Consider the following 22,865-nt stretch of genomic DNA (forward strand, 5'->3'; position numbering starts at 1 on the left):
AGGGGGGGGGCGAATCTCAAGAGAGTGCCTTGCAACAGTGCTTGTTCAGAGGATGCTGGCTGTGATCGAGTGCCTCGGGAAAGCTTTGCAGCCACAGGGACATTGTGTACTGTCCGGGTTGGGGAATGAGCAACTACAAGAGGTGATGGTGATGGAGCCGGGTGACTTGCCTCCACAGGTTTGATGACCGACTCCACCAGCAGGTCCACCAGGGGCTGGTAGCACATGGAGGGCAAGATCTGGTCTTCAATGAGGCGAACTTTCAGCCGAACGGCACCCAACTTGCCCCTACCAAGGAGGCATTAGGCAGAGAGTACGGACAGCATGGCAGGATCAGGAGTGAGTGACTGAGCAGGGTGAATCTAACACTCTATGTCATGTAATGATATTCTTATCAGAGCTACTGGGACTGGAAAGAAAAGGATTATCAAAGCTTATTTTCACTAATGATTTCTGCAGATCACAATAGCCTATGCTATCATTGATCTATGAGACTCATTAGCTCAGAAAAAGAACCGTTAGATATGCTTATGTGGTTTGGCCACCCCCCACACCCCAGAGGATGAGTCACTCAGTAATAACCGCCCCCCGCCCCACAAGTGGCTGCTTGGTACTTGGCCTCTGTCTTGCCAAGATTATCCTTAGCATTAGTGGTCATTTGTGAGACCCTGACAGCCCTCTGGTGAGGGTTCAAAGCAGACAAGCCCACCACAACGACTCCCCCTGGCTTATCCTTGCTTGATTAGTGGCTGATGGCCATGGCCTCACCCTGCGTCATCCTCGGCGTTTCTGAGGGGCATCAGGCGGAACCAGCCCTCCTGCAGGGGGCTCTTCAACAGGCAGGAGAGGGGAATCTCCACCTGCCGGCCACACTCATGTGAGGCTCCACAATTATGCAGTAGAGAACCTCTACTTCAGTTCACATCAAGAGCTGAAAGTCTTCGAATATACATATACATATAAACATGGCATGTTCAGACTGACAGAGTATTAAAACACACTGGCCATCGTGATGGCTTTCTGTGATTCTGCTCTTAAAGTATTTATGGTCAGTTCTCAGGCAACCTTGACCCTGTATGAAATGAACCTCTTGCAATTAAACTCACATTAGGCTGCCTCTGCTTGCACTAAATGTAACAATGTCCCCCGCCAAGGGCCCTTTCCTCGCATGCTCCTTCCCATCTGCCACACACCTTTCCCAGGAAGTCATTCTTGCCCACCATGTCCCAGTCCCAGATCTCCAGGGTCAGGCTGCCCCCATCAGTGAGCTCCCTCGGCTCCAGCTCCAGCTCCAGCTGCTCCCCCCAGTGTGGAAAGCGTGTCTTCTTGATTATCTGACACAGACAAAGGGGTGCCATCGAACACAGTGCTGCAAGAACATCTACAGCACCATGTGGGAAGTGTGGACATGTGAGATTAGTGAGGATGTGAGGTTAGTGGGCATGTGAGGTTAGTGAGGATGTGGGGTTAGTGGGCATGAGGGGTTAGTGAGGATGTGAGGTTAGTGAGGATGTGGGGTTAGTGGGCATGTGAGGTTAGTGAGGGTGTGGGGTAAGTGGGCATGTGAGGTTAGTGGGCATGAGAGGTTAGTGAGGATGTGGGGTAAGTGGGCATGTGACATTAGTGAGGATGTGGGGTTAGTGGGCATGTGAGGTTAGTGAGGATGTGGGGTAAGTGGGCATGTGACATTAGTGAGGATGTGGGGTTAGTGGCCATGAGGGGTTAGTGAGGATGTGAGGTTAGTGGGTATGTGGGGTAAGTGGACATGTGAGGTTAGTGAGGATGTGGGGTAAGTGGGCATGTGAAGTTAGTGAAGGTGTAGGGTAAGTGGGCATGTGAGGTTAGTGAGGATGTGGGGTTAGTGGGCATGAGGGGTAAGTGGGCATGTGAGGTTAGTGAGGATGTGGGGTAAGTGGGCATGTGAGGTTAGTGAGGATGTGGGGTTAGTGGGCATGAGGGGTTAGTGGGCATGTGAGGTTAGTGGGCATGTGAGGTTAGTGGGTATGAGAGGTTAGTGAGGATGTGGAGTTAGTGAGGAGGTGGGGTTAGTGGGCATGTGAGGTTAGTGAGGATGTGGGGTTAGTGGGCATGTGAGGTTAGTGAGGATGTGGGGTTAGTGGGCATGTGAGGTTAGTGAGGATGTGGGGTTAGTGAGGATGTGGTGTTAGTGAGGATGTGGGGTTAGTGGGCATGTGAAGTTAGTGAGGATGTGGGGTTAGTGGGCATGTGAGGTTAGTGAGGATGTGGGGTTAGTGGCCATGAGGGGTTAGTGAGGATGTGGGGTTAGTGGGTATGTGAGGGTAGTTGGCATGTGAGGTTAGTGAGGATGTGGGGTTAGTGGGCATGTGAGATTAGTGAGGATGTGGAGTTAGTGGCCATGAGGGGTTAGTGAGGATGTGGGGTTAGTGAGGGTGTGGGGTAAGTGGGCATGTGAGGTTAGTGAGGGTGTGGGGTAAGTGGGCATGTGAGGTTAGTGAGGATGTGAGGTCAGTGGGCATGAGGGGTAAGTGGGCATGTGAGGTTAGTGAGGATGTGGGGTAAGTGGGCATGTGAGGTTAGTGAGGATGCGGGGTTAGTGGCCATGAGGGGTTAGTGAGGATGTGGGGTTAGTGATGATGTAGCGTTAGTGGCCATGAGGGGTTAGTGAGGATGTGGGGTTAGTGGGTATGTGGGGTAAGTGGGCATGTGAGGTTAGTGAGGATGTGGGGTAAGTGGGCATGTGAGGTTAGTTAGGATGTGGGGTAAGAGGGGATGTGGAGCTTATGGGGATGTTGGGTTAGAGTAGTTTGGGGTTCATGAGGATGTGGAGCTCGTGGGGGGTTGAGGTTCAGGTTTGAGATGTGCAGTTAGTAGGGATGTGGTGTTTGTGGGGATGTAAATTTACTCAACGCAAATAGCAGTGCGTGCTAGTTCTTGTTGTGATAACTTTCACCTAAAGCTTTTGACTGCACTATTAATCGAACGTAACAGGTATAACACAGTTGTTTTGACTCCAGCATCATTAGAATCACTTGCCAGGCTCAAAAACTCAACGATAACACAGAGGAGATGCTGTGTCACCCCTTTTTGAAGTATTTGCTCTGTTAAGCAGAATAAAAATAAAACTGACTTACATTCACAGTGCATAACAAAGCACATCATGAGCCCAGCACCTATAATAGTTTAAAGTGACACAAACATTTCTTTTAACAGGTATAGAAAATGGTGGTGATTTAATTTTCAATTAATCGATTTGATTAGTATTGTTCAAATTTACCTCGCTTCCACCAACATGGAGCTGGTGCTGGGCTGCCTTTTCAGAACCAGTTTGTGTTTCCACCGGTTTCAAAAAAACAGAAATGTTACGTAGGCGGAAGTGAAAGTGAAGTAAAGCTTAATCTATATTTTGTTTTTTGGATTTATTTTGCTGAACCAAAAAAAGTAAGATTCCTTGTGCTCTGTCTCTATTGCCTGTGTCCAGTTTTGCCTCCATAAAGGCTCCCCGTCTGTGTGTGTAAGTGAGTTTATTCTCTCCCGCTGTCCTTTTAAGGGTTGCAAAATAAAAGAGTCTGCTAAAAACTAAACTTTGCAGTCCGGCTCATGATCTCTTCAACACTCAAAAGCCACAATATTTTATTAACTCATAAATAAATATTCTGTGACATATTCATACTTAAACATATTTATACTTTATTATTAAATATGGCCAGCAGATCGATCTTCCATTTTTCGCAGAATAAAAAAATGTAATGTTGGATCATTTATGTGAATTATACTACAAGTGTTAGTGCAAGTTAATATTTAACGTAAAATACAGTCAATACTATTTTAAGCTATTTTGTTTCCGTAAAGGCTCCCCCACCTGTGTGTGTTAGTTTATTCTCGCTTGCTGTTTCACTGCTGTCCTTTAAAGGATCATGCAGTAATGCTAAAAACTGCTAAAAACTAAACTTTTCTGTCCGCCTCATGATTTCTTCGCCACTCAAAAGGCATAATATTTTATTTCTTTGTATCCTAAAGGTTTGGATCTCACTTCTGTTGACGTTACAGTTCCACGTTCTGAACCCAGCTTTCCAGTGGTGCCATGCTGGAGCGTTTCTTCTGGCCCAGGGCCATTTTTTTGTGGTGGAAATGCGTGGAACCAGAGCCGGACTGGGAAAAAGTCTGGCACCAGTACCGCATTTGTGCAAATGACACTATTGTGCAAATCATTCGGGCAATAGGTAATGGAAACAGAAATGTCAAGTATGGATAATGTCAGCTGTAATAGACAGGTCACAAAAAGACGGCCTTAGAGTTTGGCAGCCAAACAGCATAGCGCAAAGGACCAGGCCTTTTACACCAAGGCTGCAATACACCTTTACGCTTCTTCTCTTAGCCAGTCAGTGAAGATCGCTTGGTATAGCAGCTGGTTGATGCCTAATTGAATAAAATGGATCTACTTGTTCATATACAGTACATTTGGCTCATTTGGTAGAGAAGGGAAAAGGAAGGTATTACTGGTCATTGTTGACACACTACAGCACATAGTGCCCAACAACAAAATGTGTCCTTTAACCCATATGTGACATCGTGATATAGCAGGGGGCAGCTAATTCAGCACCTGGGGGGCCATGATAGGGGCGGGTACCTTGCTCAGGGCACATCAGTGGTACTTCAGGGATTTGAACAAGCTCCACAAAATGCTTTTATAAAATTAAATGGAAGTATTATTTTTCTGCTACTGGGCACCATTGCCATTAAAATTTAACAGATTGACAATCGTTCTATCCACCACTTCTATCCGCCAACGTGAAGCTAATATGACAGAAGTTTCCTGGCAGCCTGATGATGGTGTGTCACTAGGTCCTGGCCCCAGGTAATGCCCTTGTGCTGACGTGCACCTGTGTTTCAGGAAACTCCCCCCGGCGTGTGACTGTTGCCCATGCTCACCGAGGTCTCAGCGCTGTGGTTGTTGAAAAGGACCCTGGCAAATGGGTCAGAAGTTCCGGAAATATCTCGAGGAGCCAGGTCCCTGGAGGGCAGAGGGAGGGGTGCACTGAGGATGGTGCTGATTGGTGATTTCTCTGAATAGGCTTCCTGTGTCATGACCCTAACTCCCTAACCTTAACCCCAATCACCACTGTCCAGGTACTGCTGCCTAATCTCCACTGCCCGGTTACTGCTGCCCAATCACCACTGCCCAGTTACTGCTACCCAATCACCACTGCCCAGTTACTGCTGGCCAGTCACCAATACCTAATCAAGTAGTGCTGCTCAATCAATCACTGCAGCCCAATCAATCACCCCTGCCCAATAAATAACTGCTGCCCAATCAGTTACCACTGTCTAAATCACCAGTTTCCAACCACCTCCACCCAGTCCCATTTTAGATGAAGGGATCTCAAAGGAATTCCAAAGGAATGTGGTCTGTCACTTTATCAGAGTTGAGCCGCCCCCCTATCACCGGCCTGCTGCTCCCCTTGCTGCCCCCTTCGGCCCCACAAACATTGCTCTTCATAGGCTCTGGATAGCCCTGCTGACAGGTTATAAAGGACACTGCAATCCAGACACACCATCATGCCACACAGACTGTCAGAGGCAAGCAAGTACAGTGTGGGGGCAGCATTTTCCAAAATCCCTGGCCTTCCTGTGGGTGTAGGAACAGGGTGTAGCTCATGCTGTTGAGCATGTGTGCTGCAGGAGGTGTGGCCTCTGTGATGGTGAATAGGGGGGGGGGGTTCAAAAGCTATCTAGCTGCTCTCTGTTTTAATGCCAGCAATCATGGAGGACCGCTTGCCAGGGTTTAAATCAACTGTGATCAACAAGTTTAAGTCCCTGGAGGATCTAGGCTGCTGCTCATGCGAGCTGAGCTGACTTCCTTGTACCATTCTGCAGTTGTACCCTTATGCCGTTTCTTACCAGGTGTATTCCTCACAGAAGGTAGTCACTGTCAGGATATGAGGTGGCAACCTAAGAGTATACCCTATATAATTCCAAATTAATTTGATAAATCTATAACAATTTAGTCTCAGAGGACTCCGTAAGTGAACCTACATATTGTGCTAACCATCCATCCATCCATCCATCCATCATCTCCTGCTTATCCAAGGTCGGGTCGCGGGGGCAGCAGTCTCAGCAGGGAAACCCAAACTTCTCTCTCCCCGGCTACTTCATCCAGCTCCTCCGGGGAATCCCGAGGCGTTCCCAGGCCAGCTGAGAGACATAGTCCCTCCAGCATGTCTTGGGTTTTCACCGGTGCCTCCTCCCAGTAGAACATGCCCAGAACACCTCACCAGGGAGACGTCCAGGAGGCATCCTAAGTAGATGCCCGAGCCACCTCATCTGGCTCCTTTCAATGCGGAGTCTCTTCCGAATGACCGAGCTCCTCACCCTATCTCTAAGGGAGAGCCCAGCCACCCTCTGGAGGAAACTCATTTCGGTCGCTTGTACTCACGATCCCATTCCTTCAGTCACTACCCATAGCTCATGACCATAGGTGAGGGTAAGAACGTAGATTGACTGGTAAATCGAGAGCTTTGCCTTTTGGCTCAGCTCCTTCTTCACCATGACAGACCGATGCAGCGCCCGCATGACTGCTGATGCTGCACTGATCTGCCTGCCGATTTCCCGCTCCATCCTTCCCTCACTCGTGAACAAGACCCCGAGATCCTTAACTCCTCCACTTGGGGAAGGACCCCCTCCCTGACCCGGAGAGAGCACTCCACCCTTTTCTGGCTGAGAACCATAGTCTACTATTTGGAGGTGCTGATTTTCATCCCAACCGCTTCACACTTAGCTGCGAACTGCTCCACTGAGAGTCGAAGGTCATAGTCTGATGAGGCAAACAGAACCACATCATCTGCAAAAAGCAGAGACCTAATCCTGAGGTCATCAAATCGGACACCCTCAACGCCCTGGCTGCAACTAGAAATTCTGTCCATAAAAGTTATGAACAGAATCGGTGACAAAGGGCAGCCCTGGTGGAGTCCAACCCACACCAGAAACGAGTTCAACTTACTGCCGACAATGCGGACCAAGCTCTGACACCGGTTGTACAGGGACCAAACAGCCCTTATAAGGTAGCCCAGCACCCCATACTCCCAGAGCATTCCCCACAGGACTCCCTGAGGGATGCGGTCGAATGCCTTCTCCAAGTCCACAAAGAACATGTAGACTGGTTGGGCAAACTCCAACGCACCCTCCAGGACCCTGCCGAGAGTATAGAGCTGATCCACTGTTCAACAGCCAGGGCGAAAACCACACTGCTCCTCTATAGTCTGAACATACTCTCCAGTCTCCTGTTTTGAAGAGGGGGATCACCACCCCGGTCTGCCAATCCAGAGGCACCATCCGCGATGTCCACACGATGCTGCAGATGCATGTTAACCAAGACCCGCAACATCCAGAACCTTGAGGAACTCCAGGTGGATCTCATCCACCCCCAGGGCACAGCCACCGAGGAGTTTTTTTAACCACCTCAGCGACCTCCACCCCAGAGATAGGGGAGTCCACCCCCAAGTCCCCAGACTCTGCTTCCTCATTGGAAGGTGTGTCGGTGGGATTGAGGAGGTCTTCGAAGTACTCCTACCACAGACCCACAATGTCCCGAGCTGAGGTCAGCTGTGCACCATCCCCACCATAAACAGTGTTGATGTTGCACTGTTTTCCCGCCCTGAGCCGCCGGATGGTGCACCAGAATCTCCGGATGACATCTCCCTCGAAGACATCCGGAAGTCGTTTTCTATGGCCACGCCAAACTCCTCCCATACCTGAGTTTTTGCCTCAGCGACCACCGAAGCCGCATTCCGCTTGGCCCACTGGTCCAGAGTCCCACAGGCCAAAAAGACCCGATAGGACTCCTTTTTCAACTTGACAGCATCCCTCACCGCCGGTGTCCACCAGCGGTTTCAGGAATTGCCGCCGTGACAGGCACTGATCACCTTACGGCCACAGCTCCGGTCAGCCGCTTCCACAATGGAGGCGTGGCACATGGCCCATTCGGACTCAATGTCCTCCGCCTCCTCCAGGACATAGGCGAAGTTCTGCTGGAGGTAGGAGTTGAAGCTCCTTCTGACAGGGGATTCTGCCAGATGTTCCCAGCAGACCCACACTATATGCTTGGGTCTTCCAGGTCTGACCAGATTCCTCCCCCACCAGCGGAGCCAACCCACCACCAGGTGGTGATCGGTTGACAGCTCCGCCCCTCTCCTCACCCGAGTGTCCAATACATGCAGCCGCAAGTCCGATGACATGACCACAAAGTCAATTGTTGAACTGCGGCCTAGGGTGTCCTGGAGCCAAGTGCACATATGGACAACCTTATGCTTGAACATGGTGTTCATTATGGACAATCCATGATGAGCACAGAAGTCCAACAAAACACCACTAGGGTTCAGATCAGGGGGGCCGTTCTTCCCAATCACGCCCCTCCAGGTCTCACTGTCATTGCCCACATGAGCATTGAAGTCCCCCAGCAGAACAAGAGAGTCCCTGGGAGGAGTGCTAACATCTCTTTCAATTAAAAGTTGTTCACTAATAGAACAAGTGAATTTGAATATTTCAAATAATTTAGAAAATTAAGAAATTTATAGAAAACACGGTAATAAAGCTGTGCGAATACTTCACATTGTTGTCACTGACAGACTGGCACTAAATAGCTCCGATAGCGTCCTTCATAGCGGTAGCTCCTTAGCTCCAACAGCATCCTTCATAACGATAGCTCCTTAGCTCCAACAGCATCCTTCATAATGATAGCTCCTTAGCTCCAATAGCGGCCTTCATAATGGTAGTTCCTTAGCTCCAATAGCGGCCTTCATAGAGGTAGCTCCTTAGCTCCAATAGCGACCTTCATAGCGGTAGCTCCTTAGCTCCAATAGCGGCCTTCATAGCGGTAACTCCGTAGATCCAATAGTGGCCTTCAGAGCGGTAGTTCCTTAGCTCCAATAGCGTCCTTCATAGCGGTAGCTCCGTAGCTCCAATAGCGGCCTTCATAGGGGTAGCTCCATAACTCTATTGCCCAGGTTCAAAGAACATGGTCTGAAATGCCATTGAGGTGTGGGACTGTGCACAGTTTCCATGCTGCCCCCATCATTATCAACTCAGCCTGCTGGATGGATCTCCAAGCTTAACTTACACATCCATCCATTCATCCATCCATCCATCCATCTGTCCATCCGTCCATCCGTCCATCCACTCATCCATCCTCCCTATTGCAGTTGGTGAGCCTGGAGTCTGGTCAAGGACACTCATGCTATTGGCACTTCAGAGACACCACTTCATTCACCAACATTTTTTATACTGTGGCAGCCCATGTGAGCACACATACAGTGCTGGCTGTGGGAATCAAGACCACACTACACACACGTATGTGAAATTCTGAAAGATCCACGTTTCCACTTCATAAAGAGCCATAAAGACGGAGTGTCTGTACGGTGGGTCTGTAATGGGCATGATTCAGCGTGGCGCCGGGGGGGCCACAACTGACCTGGCCTCGATGACATCACAGCGCAGGAGGGCCCTCTGGCCGGTTGTCTGCAGCTCCAGGCTGAGGTGGACATCGCCCTGCACCTCCTCGTCCGGCTCGACCCGCCGCAGGCTCAGCCAGCCATCCAGTCCTGGCGAGATCATGTGTTTTACATGAAGGGAGAGAAATGCAGACGCAGCCGAGAGCGAGCAGAGCGGGAGCCAGCGGGCACTCATGACCACAACACAATGAAGTGTGGGTACATGCTTGTGTACATGCTTGTTGCCCATTGCTATTTAAGCCTGGTCACCGACACTACCTGCAGTCCGCACAGTGCCTCTGACTGCCACACACACACACACAGAGCTACACACATACACACAGAGCTACATACATACACACACATACACACACAGCTACATACATACACACAAAGACACAGAGCTACATACATACACACACATACACACACAGCTACATACATACACACAAAGACACACAGCTACATACATACACACAAAGACACACACAGCTACATACATACACACAAAGACACACACAGATACACAGACAGACACACACACACTTGTCTTGACGCAGTCAAACACACGAGGGCTCTTCTGCTGATCTTCCAGCATGCTTCACCCATAACAAGCTGCAATGATACATCTGGATCCCAGAAGTGTGCTGGGGAGGCAAGGCACCCCCTGCAGTCAAAACTACAGCATCATGAGACTGCAGCAGCTCCCCCCCCAGCCAGCCTTAGCCAGGTAGTCACACACTTTATAATTAACTGACAAGTATTTATAGGGATGTTGGTGCTGGAACAGGCAAAACCGTGGGCTGAGGAGCAGTATCATAATGAAATTCAGCCTTATGGGAATTCACAGCAATATATAATAGTTTTAAGATAACTACCATAACTTAAAACATATTATACATAATGTGTGATTCCATGCCTCCCCACTGATGGTGCTTTTGTCCATTATTAACAGTACTATCAATCCATCCATCCATCCATCTCCCATAACTCTATTCCCAGGATCGAGTTACAGTGAGACCAGGCGAAATCCAGAAAACACATCATATGAAGCAGGAGTGACTTGTAGCGGGATTCTAGTCCATCACAGGGCTCATACTCACAAAGACAGAGGCGAATTCACCTAAGCGTGTCTGTTTGGGCTGCTAGAGGAAAACCGGGAGCTATAAGGCCAGAGTAACATATACAGGAAACACCATCTGAGCTCAGACAAGCAAAACAAACCCATGCTGGTTCAAAAGTATTTGACCCAGGCGGCCATGTACGTCACGCAGGTCAAACAGTGCTGTTAAATAAATTACAGGATGTAAATGTAATATATGGAAACATATAGAGCAGGGTTAGGGTTAGGGTTAAGGTTATTTCCCAAGAAAAAAGCCCTGTGATATGGCAACCAGTTATTCTGGGGGTCACACCTTCACCCACAGGAAAAGGCAGCTAAATACCTTTGGACTGGGACGCAATGGCCTCTTTGCTCAGAGAGATCTTCCCGATGACGTCATCATGGCTTTAAGGGGAAAAGAGAGAGTCAGCAAGAAAAAGACACTAAAGATGTACGAGTAAAGCAGCAAGGCCAGTTCAGAGCAAGGATGTAAGCAGAGAGGTAACGTCACATCAGAGCCGACAAACAAACATGACGTGGGGTAGAGCCATCGGAGAGTGTGTGGCTCTCAGAGAAGCATGGAAACTTCCAGAGAAGGATGCACAGGCAGCAGTGCACTGCAGTAGTAGTAGTGCACTGTAGGCAGTAGTAGTGCAGTCTGCAGGCTGCATCAGCATGGGTCCCTGTCATCATCTTCACAGAGCAGGAAATGAGCAGGACTGCCAAAGGCAGGGAAGTATTACATAACCAGCATAGCTGTTGGGACGGGCCGCCACTGGGCTGCAGCAGCGGCCGCGCGGTAAAGCGTCCCAGTCAGGTTGGGAGCACCATCATCTCCGCAACAACGCTCATGGCGTATAGACGATACATGAAGAATAACGAAAACAGGTCGCACTTTGCTCTTGATGTAGCTAAATGAAAGTCACAGTACAGACGCACTTCGGCATGATGCCTTCCTCACGCCGAAACGTCTGTGCTGTGACTTTCATTAAACTACATCAAAAGCAAAGTTTTCATTATTCTTCACAGTTTGTGGTCAGCACTCTTATATACTGTTATATTACCAGGTGACCTGTTTCACTGTACTTCATATGACCGTTACACAAACTTAAGATGCTGCATGCAATAAAACTCTGTAATCCCTATCATAGGGGTCACCGGCAATGTCATGGTTAAGGACAACCTAAATTTCACTGTAATTACAATCTTGAGATAAAACTGATGTCAAGTTAGTGAATATGACAAGTTGTGAACCTACCCAATGGTGTCTTCATCCATGACGTAGAGGGAGAGTGTGTGGAAGCCCGTAGGGAGGTGCAGGGTGTACTCCTCTCCCCAGAATGGGTTCAGATTTTTCCACACCGTGGCTGTCCTGCAGGAGGCATCCCACAAGGGAAACCATCACTGGGATGGAGCATTACATAATCACATAGCTTTCAAAGAGATATACATGGAAGTTTAATGAGCTATTCCATCATGTTTAGTGAAAGGGGATTTACAAAAAAAAAGTGGCAGACACTTTGATCCAAAGCAGTTGGGGATTAAGGGCCTTGCTCAGAAGCCCAACAGTGAAATCAGTCTGCTGAGTCTGGGATTTGAACTGCCAACCTTCCAACCACAGGCACAGCATCATTACCTGCTGAGGCACTCACCACCCTCTAAGTTACTCTTTAGCTCTCCATAGGCTCAAAATCCCCATATTGGACTAGGCAATCGCAATGCTACACCATCCCGGTACCCCCTCAAAGTCCAGATAGGGTTCAGGGCAGCACTGAGCCCTCGTTGGCTGCTGGGTCCCAAGTGCCTACTGTCCTCCTCTGACTGCCAGGGTACTCACCCCAGGTCCTGGAGATGACTGTTCCAAGTAGGCCAGGGATTGGTATAGAGCCAGGCAGTTGCTATGCAGCATGACAGTCTTGTGCTGCCCGGGCATCCGCACACTGTTCATCATTCCAGGACCAACCCGGGCCTGATCCTGAGCCGCCCGCACACTCAGCCGAACACCCCCACATCAGATTTCTCCCCTGATCACTACGCAGCTCCTGCAGGAGCTTTGCCACTGTGGTGGAGCTATGGTTAGGAACCATGTATGCCTCAGGCCACTGCAGAAAGTAGTCCACACCCAAAAGTATGTAGTGATTCGTGACCTCCAAGAAGGATCCTACCGGATATAGCTGCAGAGGAGCCTGCGACTGCTGGCTCGAGCTCTTCCGAGCTGAGCATGCGTCACAGCAGTGCACACACAGCTTGGCGCCCTGCCAGCAGCCGGGCCAGTAGAAATGCTGCCGCAGCTTTCCTCAGGCCTCCTTCCCCCCAAAGTACCCAGCCCCCTAGCTCCATGCACCATTCTCAACCTGGCGAGGCACAGGCTCCAGGGCACCAGCAGCTGCAGAAGCTCCCCTGTGCCATCCAGCGATCACCAACGGCTTGCCGATGCTGATGGAGTGCTTTACAAAGTGATGGTAATATGATGCTAGCCCCAGGAAGCTGTGCAGCTCCAACACAGGTTGCTTGGCAGACCAATGTCACACATCTTTCAGTCTTTTCCGGGTTGGTGGCCACACCCTCCCGATGATGACATGGCACAGGAAGTTCATCTTTCACTGGGGGAGGTAACACTTCCAGGGGTTCAGTCCCAAACCTTCCCAGCAGATCACCGCAAACACTGTCTTTAGGTTCAGCACTGCCAAGGTGAAATCAGGCGTGGATCAGTAGATCATCGAAGTAGATAATGCATTGGATCTGGAGGATATGGGCCAGGACGTGCTCCATCAGCCTCTTTAAGTGGTCAGGAAGTTACACAAGCTAAATGGCATCAACCGGAAGTGCCCCTGAGCAACAGTGAATGTGGTCTTGGGACAGGCATCTGGGACCAGCTTGACCTGCCAATAGTTACAGCAGAGGTCCTGCGAGCTGATCCCCGTCCACTTGGTAATCTACCCCAGTGCATCATCGATGCATTGCAGCAGATAGGAGTCCTTTTTTGTCACCATATTCAGAAATCAGAAATCGTTTTATTCACCAGAGAAGAACAATAAATTTCTTTTGATATGGGTGATGTCATGACATAAGCAAATTAAACATACAACTAAACATGTAAAAGTAAAGATACAAGGACAAAAAGTAGGGTATGGCAAAAAATTATTCTTTTAGAGGAGATGTGCAATGGTGACGCAAGCATGCAAGCGGCCTGGGGGCAGAAGCTGTTATGGTGACGGCTTGTCCTTGGATGAATGTGATGTGCAAACAGCTTGGGTTTGCTGCAAACGAGTTCTATAACTTAATGAAGCTTGTGCAGTGGGTGGTTGGAATATGAGACCGTTTCTCAGGGGTCCTTATTCAGAAGCGCGATGGTCTGAGGGCAGAAGCTGTTATGGCAGTGGTTTGTCCTTGTGCCCAGGGCTTTTATTCTCTGCTTTCACTGGGATGGAAAATGCTAGAAAAGGGAGGGGCCAGGATGCAGGGGGTCAGACAGTATATTTTTGGCTCTGTTCATCACCCTAGATGAGTACAGGGCTTCAAGCAAGGGGACATCACACCATACGCTGTAATCTCCTCTTAGAATGTGATGCTGCAGTTCCAAACCATACACAGACGGAGGATGTAATAATTGATTCCACTGCAGTTGTGTAGAACTCAGCCATAAACTTCTGCGATAGCTTAAATTTCTTTAACTGACAAGCAACTGAACTACAGGCACTATTGGGCCTTCATAGTGGTGGAAGTGATGTTTGTGTCGCATTTGAGGTCTTGGACGGTGGTGCCCAGAAATTTGACGGTTCCAGTTCTACTAATGGTTGTGTTTTGTATGACCAAAGGACGTGGTGTTAGGAGGTTTTTCAGGAAGTCAGTGATCATTTGCTGGCGATCAATGGAAAAGGCCAAGAACCATTCTTCTTGGTGATTAGGACGGCCTGAACCGCCCACTGGCTGCTGGACAGCTCGATGAGAGATGCTGCCATCTCTCAAATCTGCTGTTCTGCCTCTTTTTCCTTCGTCAGGGCCAGCCAGTGCAGACGCACATAGATGGCCAGAGCATCTCCTGTGTTAATGTTGTGATGTCACAGGTACATGGTTCAGCAGTCTTCGGTTGGGCAGGAGAGATGTCCTGGAACAAGCTCAGCAGAGCCTTCAGTTCATCTTTTTGCTCTGCCATTAAATCCTGACTTAAGTTCCTGGATAGCCTTGGGAGATGGCACTGTTGTGGTAGTGCTGTTCCCCTGGTGTGGGCTGGACTTGCGGCTCTGTCACTGGCAGAGACCTTCCCTTGATATCTGTGAGCTGCACTCTTCCCCTACTGCACGGATGCCTCTCGTCCTCATTCCCTCCAGCTTTGTTGCCAGCTGCCACTGTTGTGCTGGAGGACCACCACGTCTGTATTGATGTGGAGGGCTACCCTTGGCACATCAGTGATGACTAAGAAGTAGACTAAGAAGTCCAGGCTAATGATGCAGAGGTTGGCGATGTAGGCCAGCCAGACTGTACCACCGTGTGTCTTGCCAACATGACTCCCAGTTGCCTTTTCCTTCTCATAACCAGGCTCAGACCCATCACTAAATTCAGCCGGATGTTTATCACCTCCCAGTCAGCCAGCCCAGCTCTGTCAGTGCCTGGCAGCATGACAGGGAGGATCAGGGTGATGATGGATCCCAAGTCCACCAGGTCTGAACGGGGCATGCCATCCACCAAACAGTCGACAAACAGGCCACAGGCCTTGTCAAGCTGGTCCACTCTGGGTGCAGCTGCAGGAATTTGACTGAACTGCATTACGGGTGGCACCACCTGCCCAGCATTTTTTGGTTGCTTTTCAAAGTGAGGGCATGGTACTGGAGTGGGGCAGTTTGAATGATGTGTCCCAGCTCCTTGCAGTAGAGACAGACTGTGGGACACAGGAGGAAAGGTTGCTGGCGAGGCACAGTTGCTGTGGCACACACATCTACGCTCATCTCTTCCTCGGCAGTTTCCACGGTGCCGGTCACCAAGCTGTTCCATCATCTTCCCCTCAGACTGTCTCCGGCCAAACTGCTACTCCAGCATGGTGATTCCCCAGGAGAGAGGCTTAGGAGTGCTCTCAGTTCCTTTCCTTCCAACAACATCACCAGGTGGCCTACCATCTCTATGAAGAACCAGCCATTGAGCCACGTCGCCAGTTGGACCTGGACGATGTAGGAATTCAGAGGCCCTTTCCATCCTAGAGGGGCTGGTTAGGGGGGTGTTTGTCAGAATCAACCGTGTTCGCATGTCATGCCGTTCCAAGTCGCGGTGCCACTGCTTAGGCAGGTGGAATATTGCTCGACTTCTGGGGGACCCTTCAGGTTCACTGCTCCCCTTCAGTAGTGGGTTCACAGGTGCTGCTCAGTCTCCCCGCTGAGCACTTCCACCTTCATTCCCACTTCTGGCACGACTACCAAACATGGCGATCGCCAGCAAATAAATGACATAGAGCACACAAACACACAAAATAGTTTTACTGCACGTCACTCTTACAACTCACACAATGCCCACTATGCTGGCTGTCCCAACTACTCATACAGTACCAAGCATTGCCCTCTGGGTGCTGAATTAGCTGCCCCCTGCTATGTCATGATGTCACATATGGGATAAATGCAGAGGACACATTTTGTTGTGCTGTGGTGTGTCAACAACAACAACAAATCACTTTTCACTTCAAAGCATATGTCACCATGAAGGAGGAAAAGTGCTTGGGAGCACAAACTTAATGGTCCAGTGAGCATCTGCTAATGTTGCCCTGACGCAACACTGGCACGGCTGTAGGCTGGACCATAAGCCCTCCAGTGAGGATCTCCCAATCCTATCCTGACGCAGCACAGGCACGGCTGTAGGCTGAACCATAAGCCCTCCAGTGAGGATCTCCCAATCCTATCCTGACGCAGCACAGGCACGGCTGTAGGTTGGACCATAAGCCCTCCAGTGAGGATCTCCCAATCCTATCCTGACGCAGCACAGGCACGGCTGTAGGCTGGACCATAAGCCCTCCAGTGAGGATCTCCCAATGCTGCCCTGACGCAGCACAGGCACGGCTGTAGGCTGGACCATAAGCCCTCCAGTGAGGATCTCCCAATCCTGTCCTGACGCAGCACAGGCACGGCTGTAGGCTGGACCATAAGCCCTCCAGTGAGGATCTCCCAATCCTATCCTGACGCAGCACAGGCACGGCTGTAGGCTGGACCATAAGCCCTCCAGTGAGGATCTCCCAATGCTGCCCTGACGCAGCACAGGCATGGCTGTAGGCTGGACCATAAGCCCTCCAGTGAGGATCTCCCAATCCTGTCCTGATGCAGCACAGGCACGGCTGTAGGCTGGACCATAAGCCCTCCAGTGAGGATCTCCCAATGCTGCCCTGACGCAGCACAGGCACGGCTGTAGGCTGGACCATAAGCCCTCCAGTGAGGATCTCCCAATGCTGCCCTGACGCAGCACAGGCACGGCTGTAGGCTGGACCATAAGCCCTCCAGTGAGGATCTCCAAATGCTGCCCTGACGCAGCACAGGCACGGCTGTAGGCTGGATCATAAGCCCTCCAGTGAGGATCTCCCAATCCTATCCTGACGCAGCACAGGCACGGCTGTAGGCTGGACCATAAGCCCTCCAGTGAGGATCTCCCAATGCTGCCCTGATGCAGCACAGGCACGGCTGTAGGCTGGACCATAAGCCCTCCAGTGAGGATCTCCAAATGCTGCCCTGACGCAGCACAGGCACGGCTGTAGGCTGGATCATAAGCCCTCCAGTGAGGATCTCCCAATGCTGCCCTGACGCAGCACAGGCACGGCTGTAGGCTGGACCATAAGCCCTCCAGTGAGGATCTCCAAATGCTGCCCTGACGCAGCACAGGCACGGCTGTAGGCTGGATCATAAGCCCTCCAGTGAGGATCTCCCAATGCTGCCCTGACGCAGCACAGGCACAGCTGTAGGCTGGATCATAAGCCCTCCAGTGAGGATCTCCCAATGCTGCCCTGACGCAGCACAGGCACAGCTGTAGGCTGGACCATAAGCCCTCCAGTGAGGATCTCCCAATGCTGCCCTGACGCAGCACAGGGATGGCTGTAGGCTGGACCATAAGCCCTCCAGTGAACATCCCCCCCCCCCCCCCCCCCACACACACACACAGTGTGCCCCACCTCTGAAACCTCTGCTATCCCGCACACACCACCTAGTGGTGGTGTCTGTGTCCGACTCACTCCCCCCAAGCCTCCTCTGCTGCTCTGTCGCGATAAAACTATTAACTGAGGAAAATGTGATGGAGAAATACCATTCCACACGAAGTAATGCAAAGCAGGAGCAAATGCGTAGCAAACAAAGCTGCATTGCTGTCAGTGAGTCAGAAGGCGTCCTCATGGGAGCTAACAGATTCCATACAAGTAAAGCTTTTGTATCAGAAGCCACGATCAAGCCATTTATGGCTAATTAATCTATATACCATAAATTTACCTTACAAAAGGCACTACAGTAGTTTTGCGCCTATGAAACCTACCGGGCGACGATCTCGCTGTCAACTTTTACAATACAGTATGGGTCACTGGTTCCGGAGCTATTTGAAAGAGAAAAGGAGAACTTCATTAGGCGTGCGTTAAGTCCATCTACGGTAATACACGATATATTTTATTGTTTACTACAAAATTCCTCGATTTACTTTCTTTGAGTTTACAACTTTCCAGTTTAGAATTGCTTATCTTACAAACATTAGTCTGTTACATTATACTTATATGCACACTAAGAAATGGAATAAAAGAAAAGAAAAATCGCACATTCCTGTTCAAACATAAATCTTATTCACAGGGTTTTACAAACAAATCATAAGCAGTCAGTGCGTGCCTTATTTAAGAATTAAAAATCAAGGTTTTAGGGAACCATAAAATAACGCCCATGACTGTATATGCCTGTATACAGTATGACAGCTCTTTGGTTTTATTAAATGCTTTTATCGTTTCTACTTTACATCGTACAGTACTGACTGCAAATAACCGGTGCCAGTTTAATAGGTAAAGTTGCGGTATTTCTAAAACTTACACATCCTTGGCAGGCAGATTCCGTCCTTCCACAATGCGAAAATAAAGAGACGTGTTTTTCGCCATTTTCGCCGCTTTTCTAGGTTCTTAAAACGCTCGCCGTTAGCCTGTGTTCTTGAAAATGATGCGCCTGGTTTGTCACATCCGACGCAAACCGGCATGTGCATCCATACCTCCGTTCTTAAATATTGCAGTATGTCCCTACGTTTGAAGCATACGCTTTTATTAATACAGTAATACGATATGATATTTTATAGACAAGAGGAATATGTGACAGTCCCCCGAGGAGCTGCGGCTCTGTATGACAGCATCACCCCGAGCCCATGAACTCCTCGTGAACAAGCGGACTGAAATCAACACCGCCGATTTCTCGACACTCCGTCATACTTTTATAGCAAGGCAGTCGTCTTAAAAGATAGCAACTGGCAATATAAAACATAAAGATAAATATCAATGAAGAAAAAAAAGCTCAGCCGGTGCACATCAGTCTTTGGATGAAATGACAGCTCCGAAAATGCCTCCGTGCAGCCGGGGGTGGTAGGGGGGTGAATATCAGCCAGCTAATGCTGGCGATCGACACGATGGTGTTAGGGCGCCATCTGGCGTGGAGACGCATCCCTTACAAACTCACGTTCCCCCTAAGGAAGCGACCCCCCCCCCCGTGTTTTTCATACGCGTACCATTCGTGTGCACGTCAATAGTCTAAATTTAAAATTTTTTGACATGTGAATTGTCACAAAATATTGTAGATTTTCATAAAAGTTTGTAGGTCGAAGGTGATAAAGTGGCACCGGCATGCAGGAAGACAGCAGAATCGCGATGCCGGGGTCCTACTTCAGTCTAGCGCGTCGGCGTCGCACACTTGAAGTTCTTATTCTCAGCTCGTAGGTTGTTTTTCGAATTTCTCTTCCATTCGAGTTATAATTATTTAAACGTTTCCTTAAAGCAACTGCTTGTTTTTATTGTAACTTCGTAATTCTGGTAAATCCCCCGCTGTGGTTAACACGCTGCATCGCCCTCTCGTAACTGGAACTCTACATTACAATATGTTAGAAATTCCTTGCAGCAACTAATTTGTATTGTGTTTCATTTTTTGAAGGAACTTTCCCGGGTTCATAACGGATTCTTACTGACCTGTGTGTGAGATAAACTGTGTTTATGAATTAATGGAGACGTACTCCGGTGCCTATTGCGAGCAGACGGACTCGGCGAAGCAGCAGGAGAGACATTACTACCTCTTGTCTGAGCTCCAGATGCTTGTGAAAGACTTGCCCAGGTGAAAGCCGTAAAGCGGAACGAGTTCACGGTGTTTTTCTGTAAATCAGTCCTCAGTTGCAGCCTTGGTTTTAATGTGCTTAGATACGCGGTGTCATCGTGGCGTCTGTACCTGGTCAATATAAAACAGGACGGCAGCAGCTAGTAGTGCATGTGCACGATTTAAAAATATCTTTGTACAAAGTGCTGCCGCTGGTACTCGTGATGCCGTGAGTCTCTTTAGCTAAGTGTGTGTCGTGCCCCCCCCAGCTCTTTCCAGCAGCGCCTGTCGCACACCACCCTGAGTGACTTGGCCCTTGCGCTCATCGATGGCACCGTGTACGAAATCGTCCAGGGACTGCTTGAGATCCAGCACCTAACGGAGAGGAACTTGTACAATCAGAGACAGAAGCTGCATAGTGAACACAGAGGTGGGTAAGAAGCAGAAAGTTACATATTGTTTAATAAGCTGAGCTTCATTCCCAATTAATGAATGTTTCATTTATGTGCTTTTCAAAACACCCAAATGGATTTGCAGAGCCAATGGGGAGCCACTTCAACCACCACCGCTGTGTAGCCCCCACCTGGATGATGTGACGGCAGCCTTCTGTGCTTCCCATACAGTAGCTAAGCTGGTGAAGGGACAGGAGAGAATTAACTAGATAGAAATAGAGAGATGATTAGCAGGCCAGATCTGAAAGGGTCGCAATTTTAGCCAGGACATCGGGGTAGCACTGCTACTCTTTTGAAAGATGCCCATTGCACTGGGGCACTGGGATCCACACAGACCACAGGTTGGGCTAACTTCTTGGCCACACCAGTGCCTCTTCCAGCAACAACCCAGCTTTCCTAGTTGGTCTCCCACCCAAGTACTGACCAGGCCCAAACCTGCTTAGCTTCAGGTGGAGTACCTTATCTGCACTGCAGGTGGTCTGGCTGCTGGCAGTGGTCTGTCTGTTCATCCCTCCGTCTGTCCGTTACTCCCTCCAGATTCAGAGCCTATCCAGGAAGTTTGCCAGTGGTATAGAAAAATTGGTGGCTCATTTTCACATTACCCATATTGCTCTCAGTAAGAGACTCACACAAACCAGTGAGAGGAAGTTTGTAGGTCAGAATATAGGGTAACCCAACTGGAGCAGGTCATCTGTAAGTCCTTGTCCAAGGGCCCAGTGATGATATGATTACTTTGACCCCATGAGCTACACGTCACCCCCTCCATACACACAGAGTGATATGATGAATTTATACATTTGACGAAGCTTTTGAACATGATTTGGTACATGGTGGGAAAATAATCCAGTATCTGCAGAAGCATGCTGTGGATTAAATGTTTATAAAGTTCTTCATGTTAATTTCCTTCTTCAGTGCTATTGATTGGTTTTGCAGGTGTTATTAAGCTACTTGTGATTTGCCATCTTCTTGTATCTGATTATCACTGCAGTCCATCTCTCACCTGTGCATTAAATCAAACTATTATTTTTCTGTTTTATTTTTTCTCGCAGCTCTGAAACAGGAGCTTGTTCGCAAGCACAAGGAAGCACTACAGGCCTGCAAATCCCACAACCTGGCAGTTCTGAGGATGAACCAGCAGGCGGAGACAGAGGTCAGCAACTGGTTGTTGTGATTGTGGAACAAGGATGTAGGTAAAACACGGTGCCATCCATCCATCCACCCATCTATCTCCCTGTTAGGGGTTTTCCCTCCATTTACAGTTATCTGAAGTATTTTCATATGCATTTATCTGTATTGGATACTCATGTGCATATTATATATATTTCTTCAGTTCAGCTAAATGTTGCTCATGTTTTTAGTCGGTTCAAGCTGTTGTGCTGCTCACAGATGTAGCTCTCTGCAGACGGACTGAGTGCCATTCTCCACCCTGAATGAAACGCTGCATATCCATACACTCTCCATTGACCGTAATTAGTTGCCCAAATCGTACAGTTTAACCCTTTCCACCCGACAGGCCTTGGAGCAGCGTGTGAAGGAGGAGCAAAGCATGATGGATGAGAAGATTGTAGTGGAGCTGGACCAGAAGGTGGTGGACCAGCAGACGACACTGGAAAAGGCAGGGGTTCCAGGCTTCTACCGGACCACCAGTTCCCAGGTTCCTCCCAGCCACTCCATGGAGCCCGGCAGACTGCACTCTTACTCTTACCCTCTATATTATTCATGAGTTATAATGGAGAAATGAGACACTGCCTCATACCTCTGGGACCAGTGTTGAATTCACCCCAGGGATCCGTGTGGAGTTTGCATGTTCTCCCTGCGTCGTGGGGGGTACTCTGGCTTCCCCCCGCAGTCCAAAAACACGCTGAGGCTAATTCTTGCCATATTCCCCGTAGGTGTGCATGTGTGAGTGAATGGTGTGTGAGTGTGTGCATTGTGTGTGCGCGTGTCTGTGTTCATTGTGCGCGTGTCTGTGGGGGGGGTGCATGGTAGCTCACTGGTTGATGTAAGCTGGTGTCTCCTCCCCTTGCTGTAGGAATTGACCATGCAGATGAACCTGCTGGAGCTGATTCTCAAGCTGCAGCAGAAGGAGTCTCAGTCTAGGAGCCTTTCCTGAGGGCTGTGTGCCTCCGGAGGAGGGGGGGCCATGGCCAAGCCTGCCACCTACACTTGCATGAACATCACCCCTTGGTGTTCTGGTCTGACACGCGGCTCTTGGGTGAAGATGCCTCCTACCATGATGCTGTAGAAAATTCCATCGCAGTCGTCCTCTGAGGGGGACTTTTTGGAGGAAAAAGCAGTTATCAAATGGAGTTTAACGACATAATGGGGGTCTTGTCAGCGCTGCTGAGCTTAAGAATCCTATTTTCTGTGTTTCTTACTGTAGCATAAATGTCGGTTTGTGTGTATGACACACTGACATATGTCACTTTAGTCTTTTTTTTCTGTAATCTTCAGCTGCAACTAAAATTGTTTTATTAAAATGAGGCTCTGTTGCCCCATTTCCAAAATGTGAAAATCTGATGGTAAATAAACCCGTTAATAGTTCTGTTAATCCGTAGCGGGTTTT

At 49.2% G+C, this 22,865-nt stretch overlaps 2 protein-coding genes across 7 annotated transcripts in view; one reads left to right on the forward strand and one right to left on the reverse strand.

The window, feature by feature from the left end:
• The window catches only part of LOC125722931 (rasGAP-activating-like protein 1), a 50,713-nt gene extending 31,550 nt beyond the window's left edge, over positions 1 to 19,163 (reverse strand). For 2 of the 3 annotated variants that reach the window (XM_048999222.1, XM_048999211.1), the window contains exons 1-9: positions 18,594 to 19,162; positions 18,058 to 18,114; positions 11,825 to 11,938; positions 10,910 to 10,971; positions 9,446 to 9,575; positions 4,912 to 4,993; positions 1,194 to 1,334; positions 769 to 860; positions 171 to 288 (exon numbers count right to left, since the gene is read on the reverse strand). In XM_048999222.1, coding sequence (XP_048855179.1) covers positions 171 to 288; positions 769 to 860; positions 1,194 to 1,334; positions 4,912 to 4,993; positions 9,446 to 9,575; positions 10,910 to 10,971; positions 11,825 to 11,938; positions 18,058 to 18,114; positions 18,594 to 18,658 — 861 coding nt within the window. In that variant the 5' untranslated portion in view covers positions 18,659 to 19,162. Of the gene's footprint in view, positions 1 to 170; positions 289 to 768; positions 861 to 1,193; positions 1,335 to 4,911; positions 4,994 to 9,445; positions 9,576 to 10,909; positions 10,972 to 11,824; positions 11,939 to 18,057; positions 18,115 to 18,593 lie in introns of all 3 variants that reach the window. The other variant, XM_048999202.1, reaches the window with a different exon arrangement.
• A 183-nt stretch (positions 19,164 to 19,346) lies between these two features.
• Positions 19,347 to 22,850, forward strand: dgcr6 (DiGeorge syndrome critical region gene 6). 4 transcript variants are annotated; one of them, XM_049000031.1, is made up of 6 exons: positions 19,347 to 19,476; positions 19,692 to 19,868; positions 20,117 to 20,277; positions 21,349 to 21,449; positions 21,813 to 21,914; positions 22,332 to 22,850. In XM_049000031.1, exons 2-6 carry the CDS (start codon positions 19,759 to 19,761, stop codon positions 22,410 to 22,412), a joined length of 555 nt encoding a protein of 184 aa, XP_048855988.1. In that variant the 5' UTR covers positions 19,347 to 19,476; positions 19,692 to 19,758; the 3' UTR covers positions 22,413 to 22,850. The 4 variants fall into 4 exon arrangements, with proteins under 4 accessions (XP_048855988.1, XP_048855962.1, XP_048855970.1 ...); XM_049000005.1 differs by having other exon boundaries at positions 19,348 to 19,476; positions 21,813 to 21,953; XM_049000013.1 differs by having other exon boundaries at positions 19,457 to 19,573; positions 21,813 to 21,953.
• Positions 22,851 to 22,865: the final 15 nt, after the last annotated feature.

Source organism: Brienomyrus brachyistius, chromosome 2, assembly GCF_023856365.1.
Source record: "Brienomyrus brachyistius isolate T26 chromosome 2, BBRACH_0.4, whole genome shotgun sequence".
NCBI lineage: Eukaryota > Metazoa > Chordata > Actinopteri > Osteoglossiformes > Mormyridae > Brienomyrus > Brienomyrus brachyistius.

Coding starts and splice junctions, on each gene's coding strand:
- dgcr6 (XM_049000005.1), top strand. CDS start 19,759: ATGGAGACGTACTCCGGTGCCTATTGCGAGCAGACGGACTCGGCGAAG. Junction 21,450..21,812: donor ACCAGCAGGCGGAGACAGAG/GTCAGCAACTGG, acceptor TCCACCCGACAG/GCCTTGGAGCAGCGTGTGAA. Junction 21,954..22,331: donor ACCGGACCACCAGTTCCCAG/GTTCCTCCCAGC, acceptor CCCTTGCTGTAG/GAATTGACCATGCAGATGAA.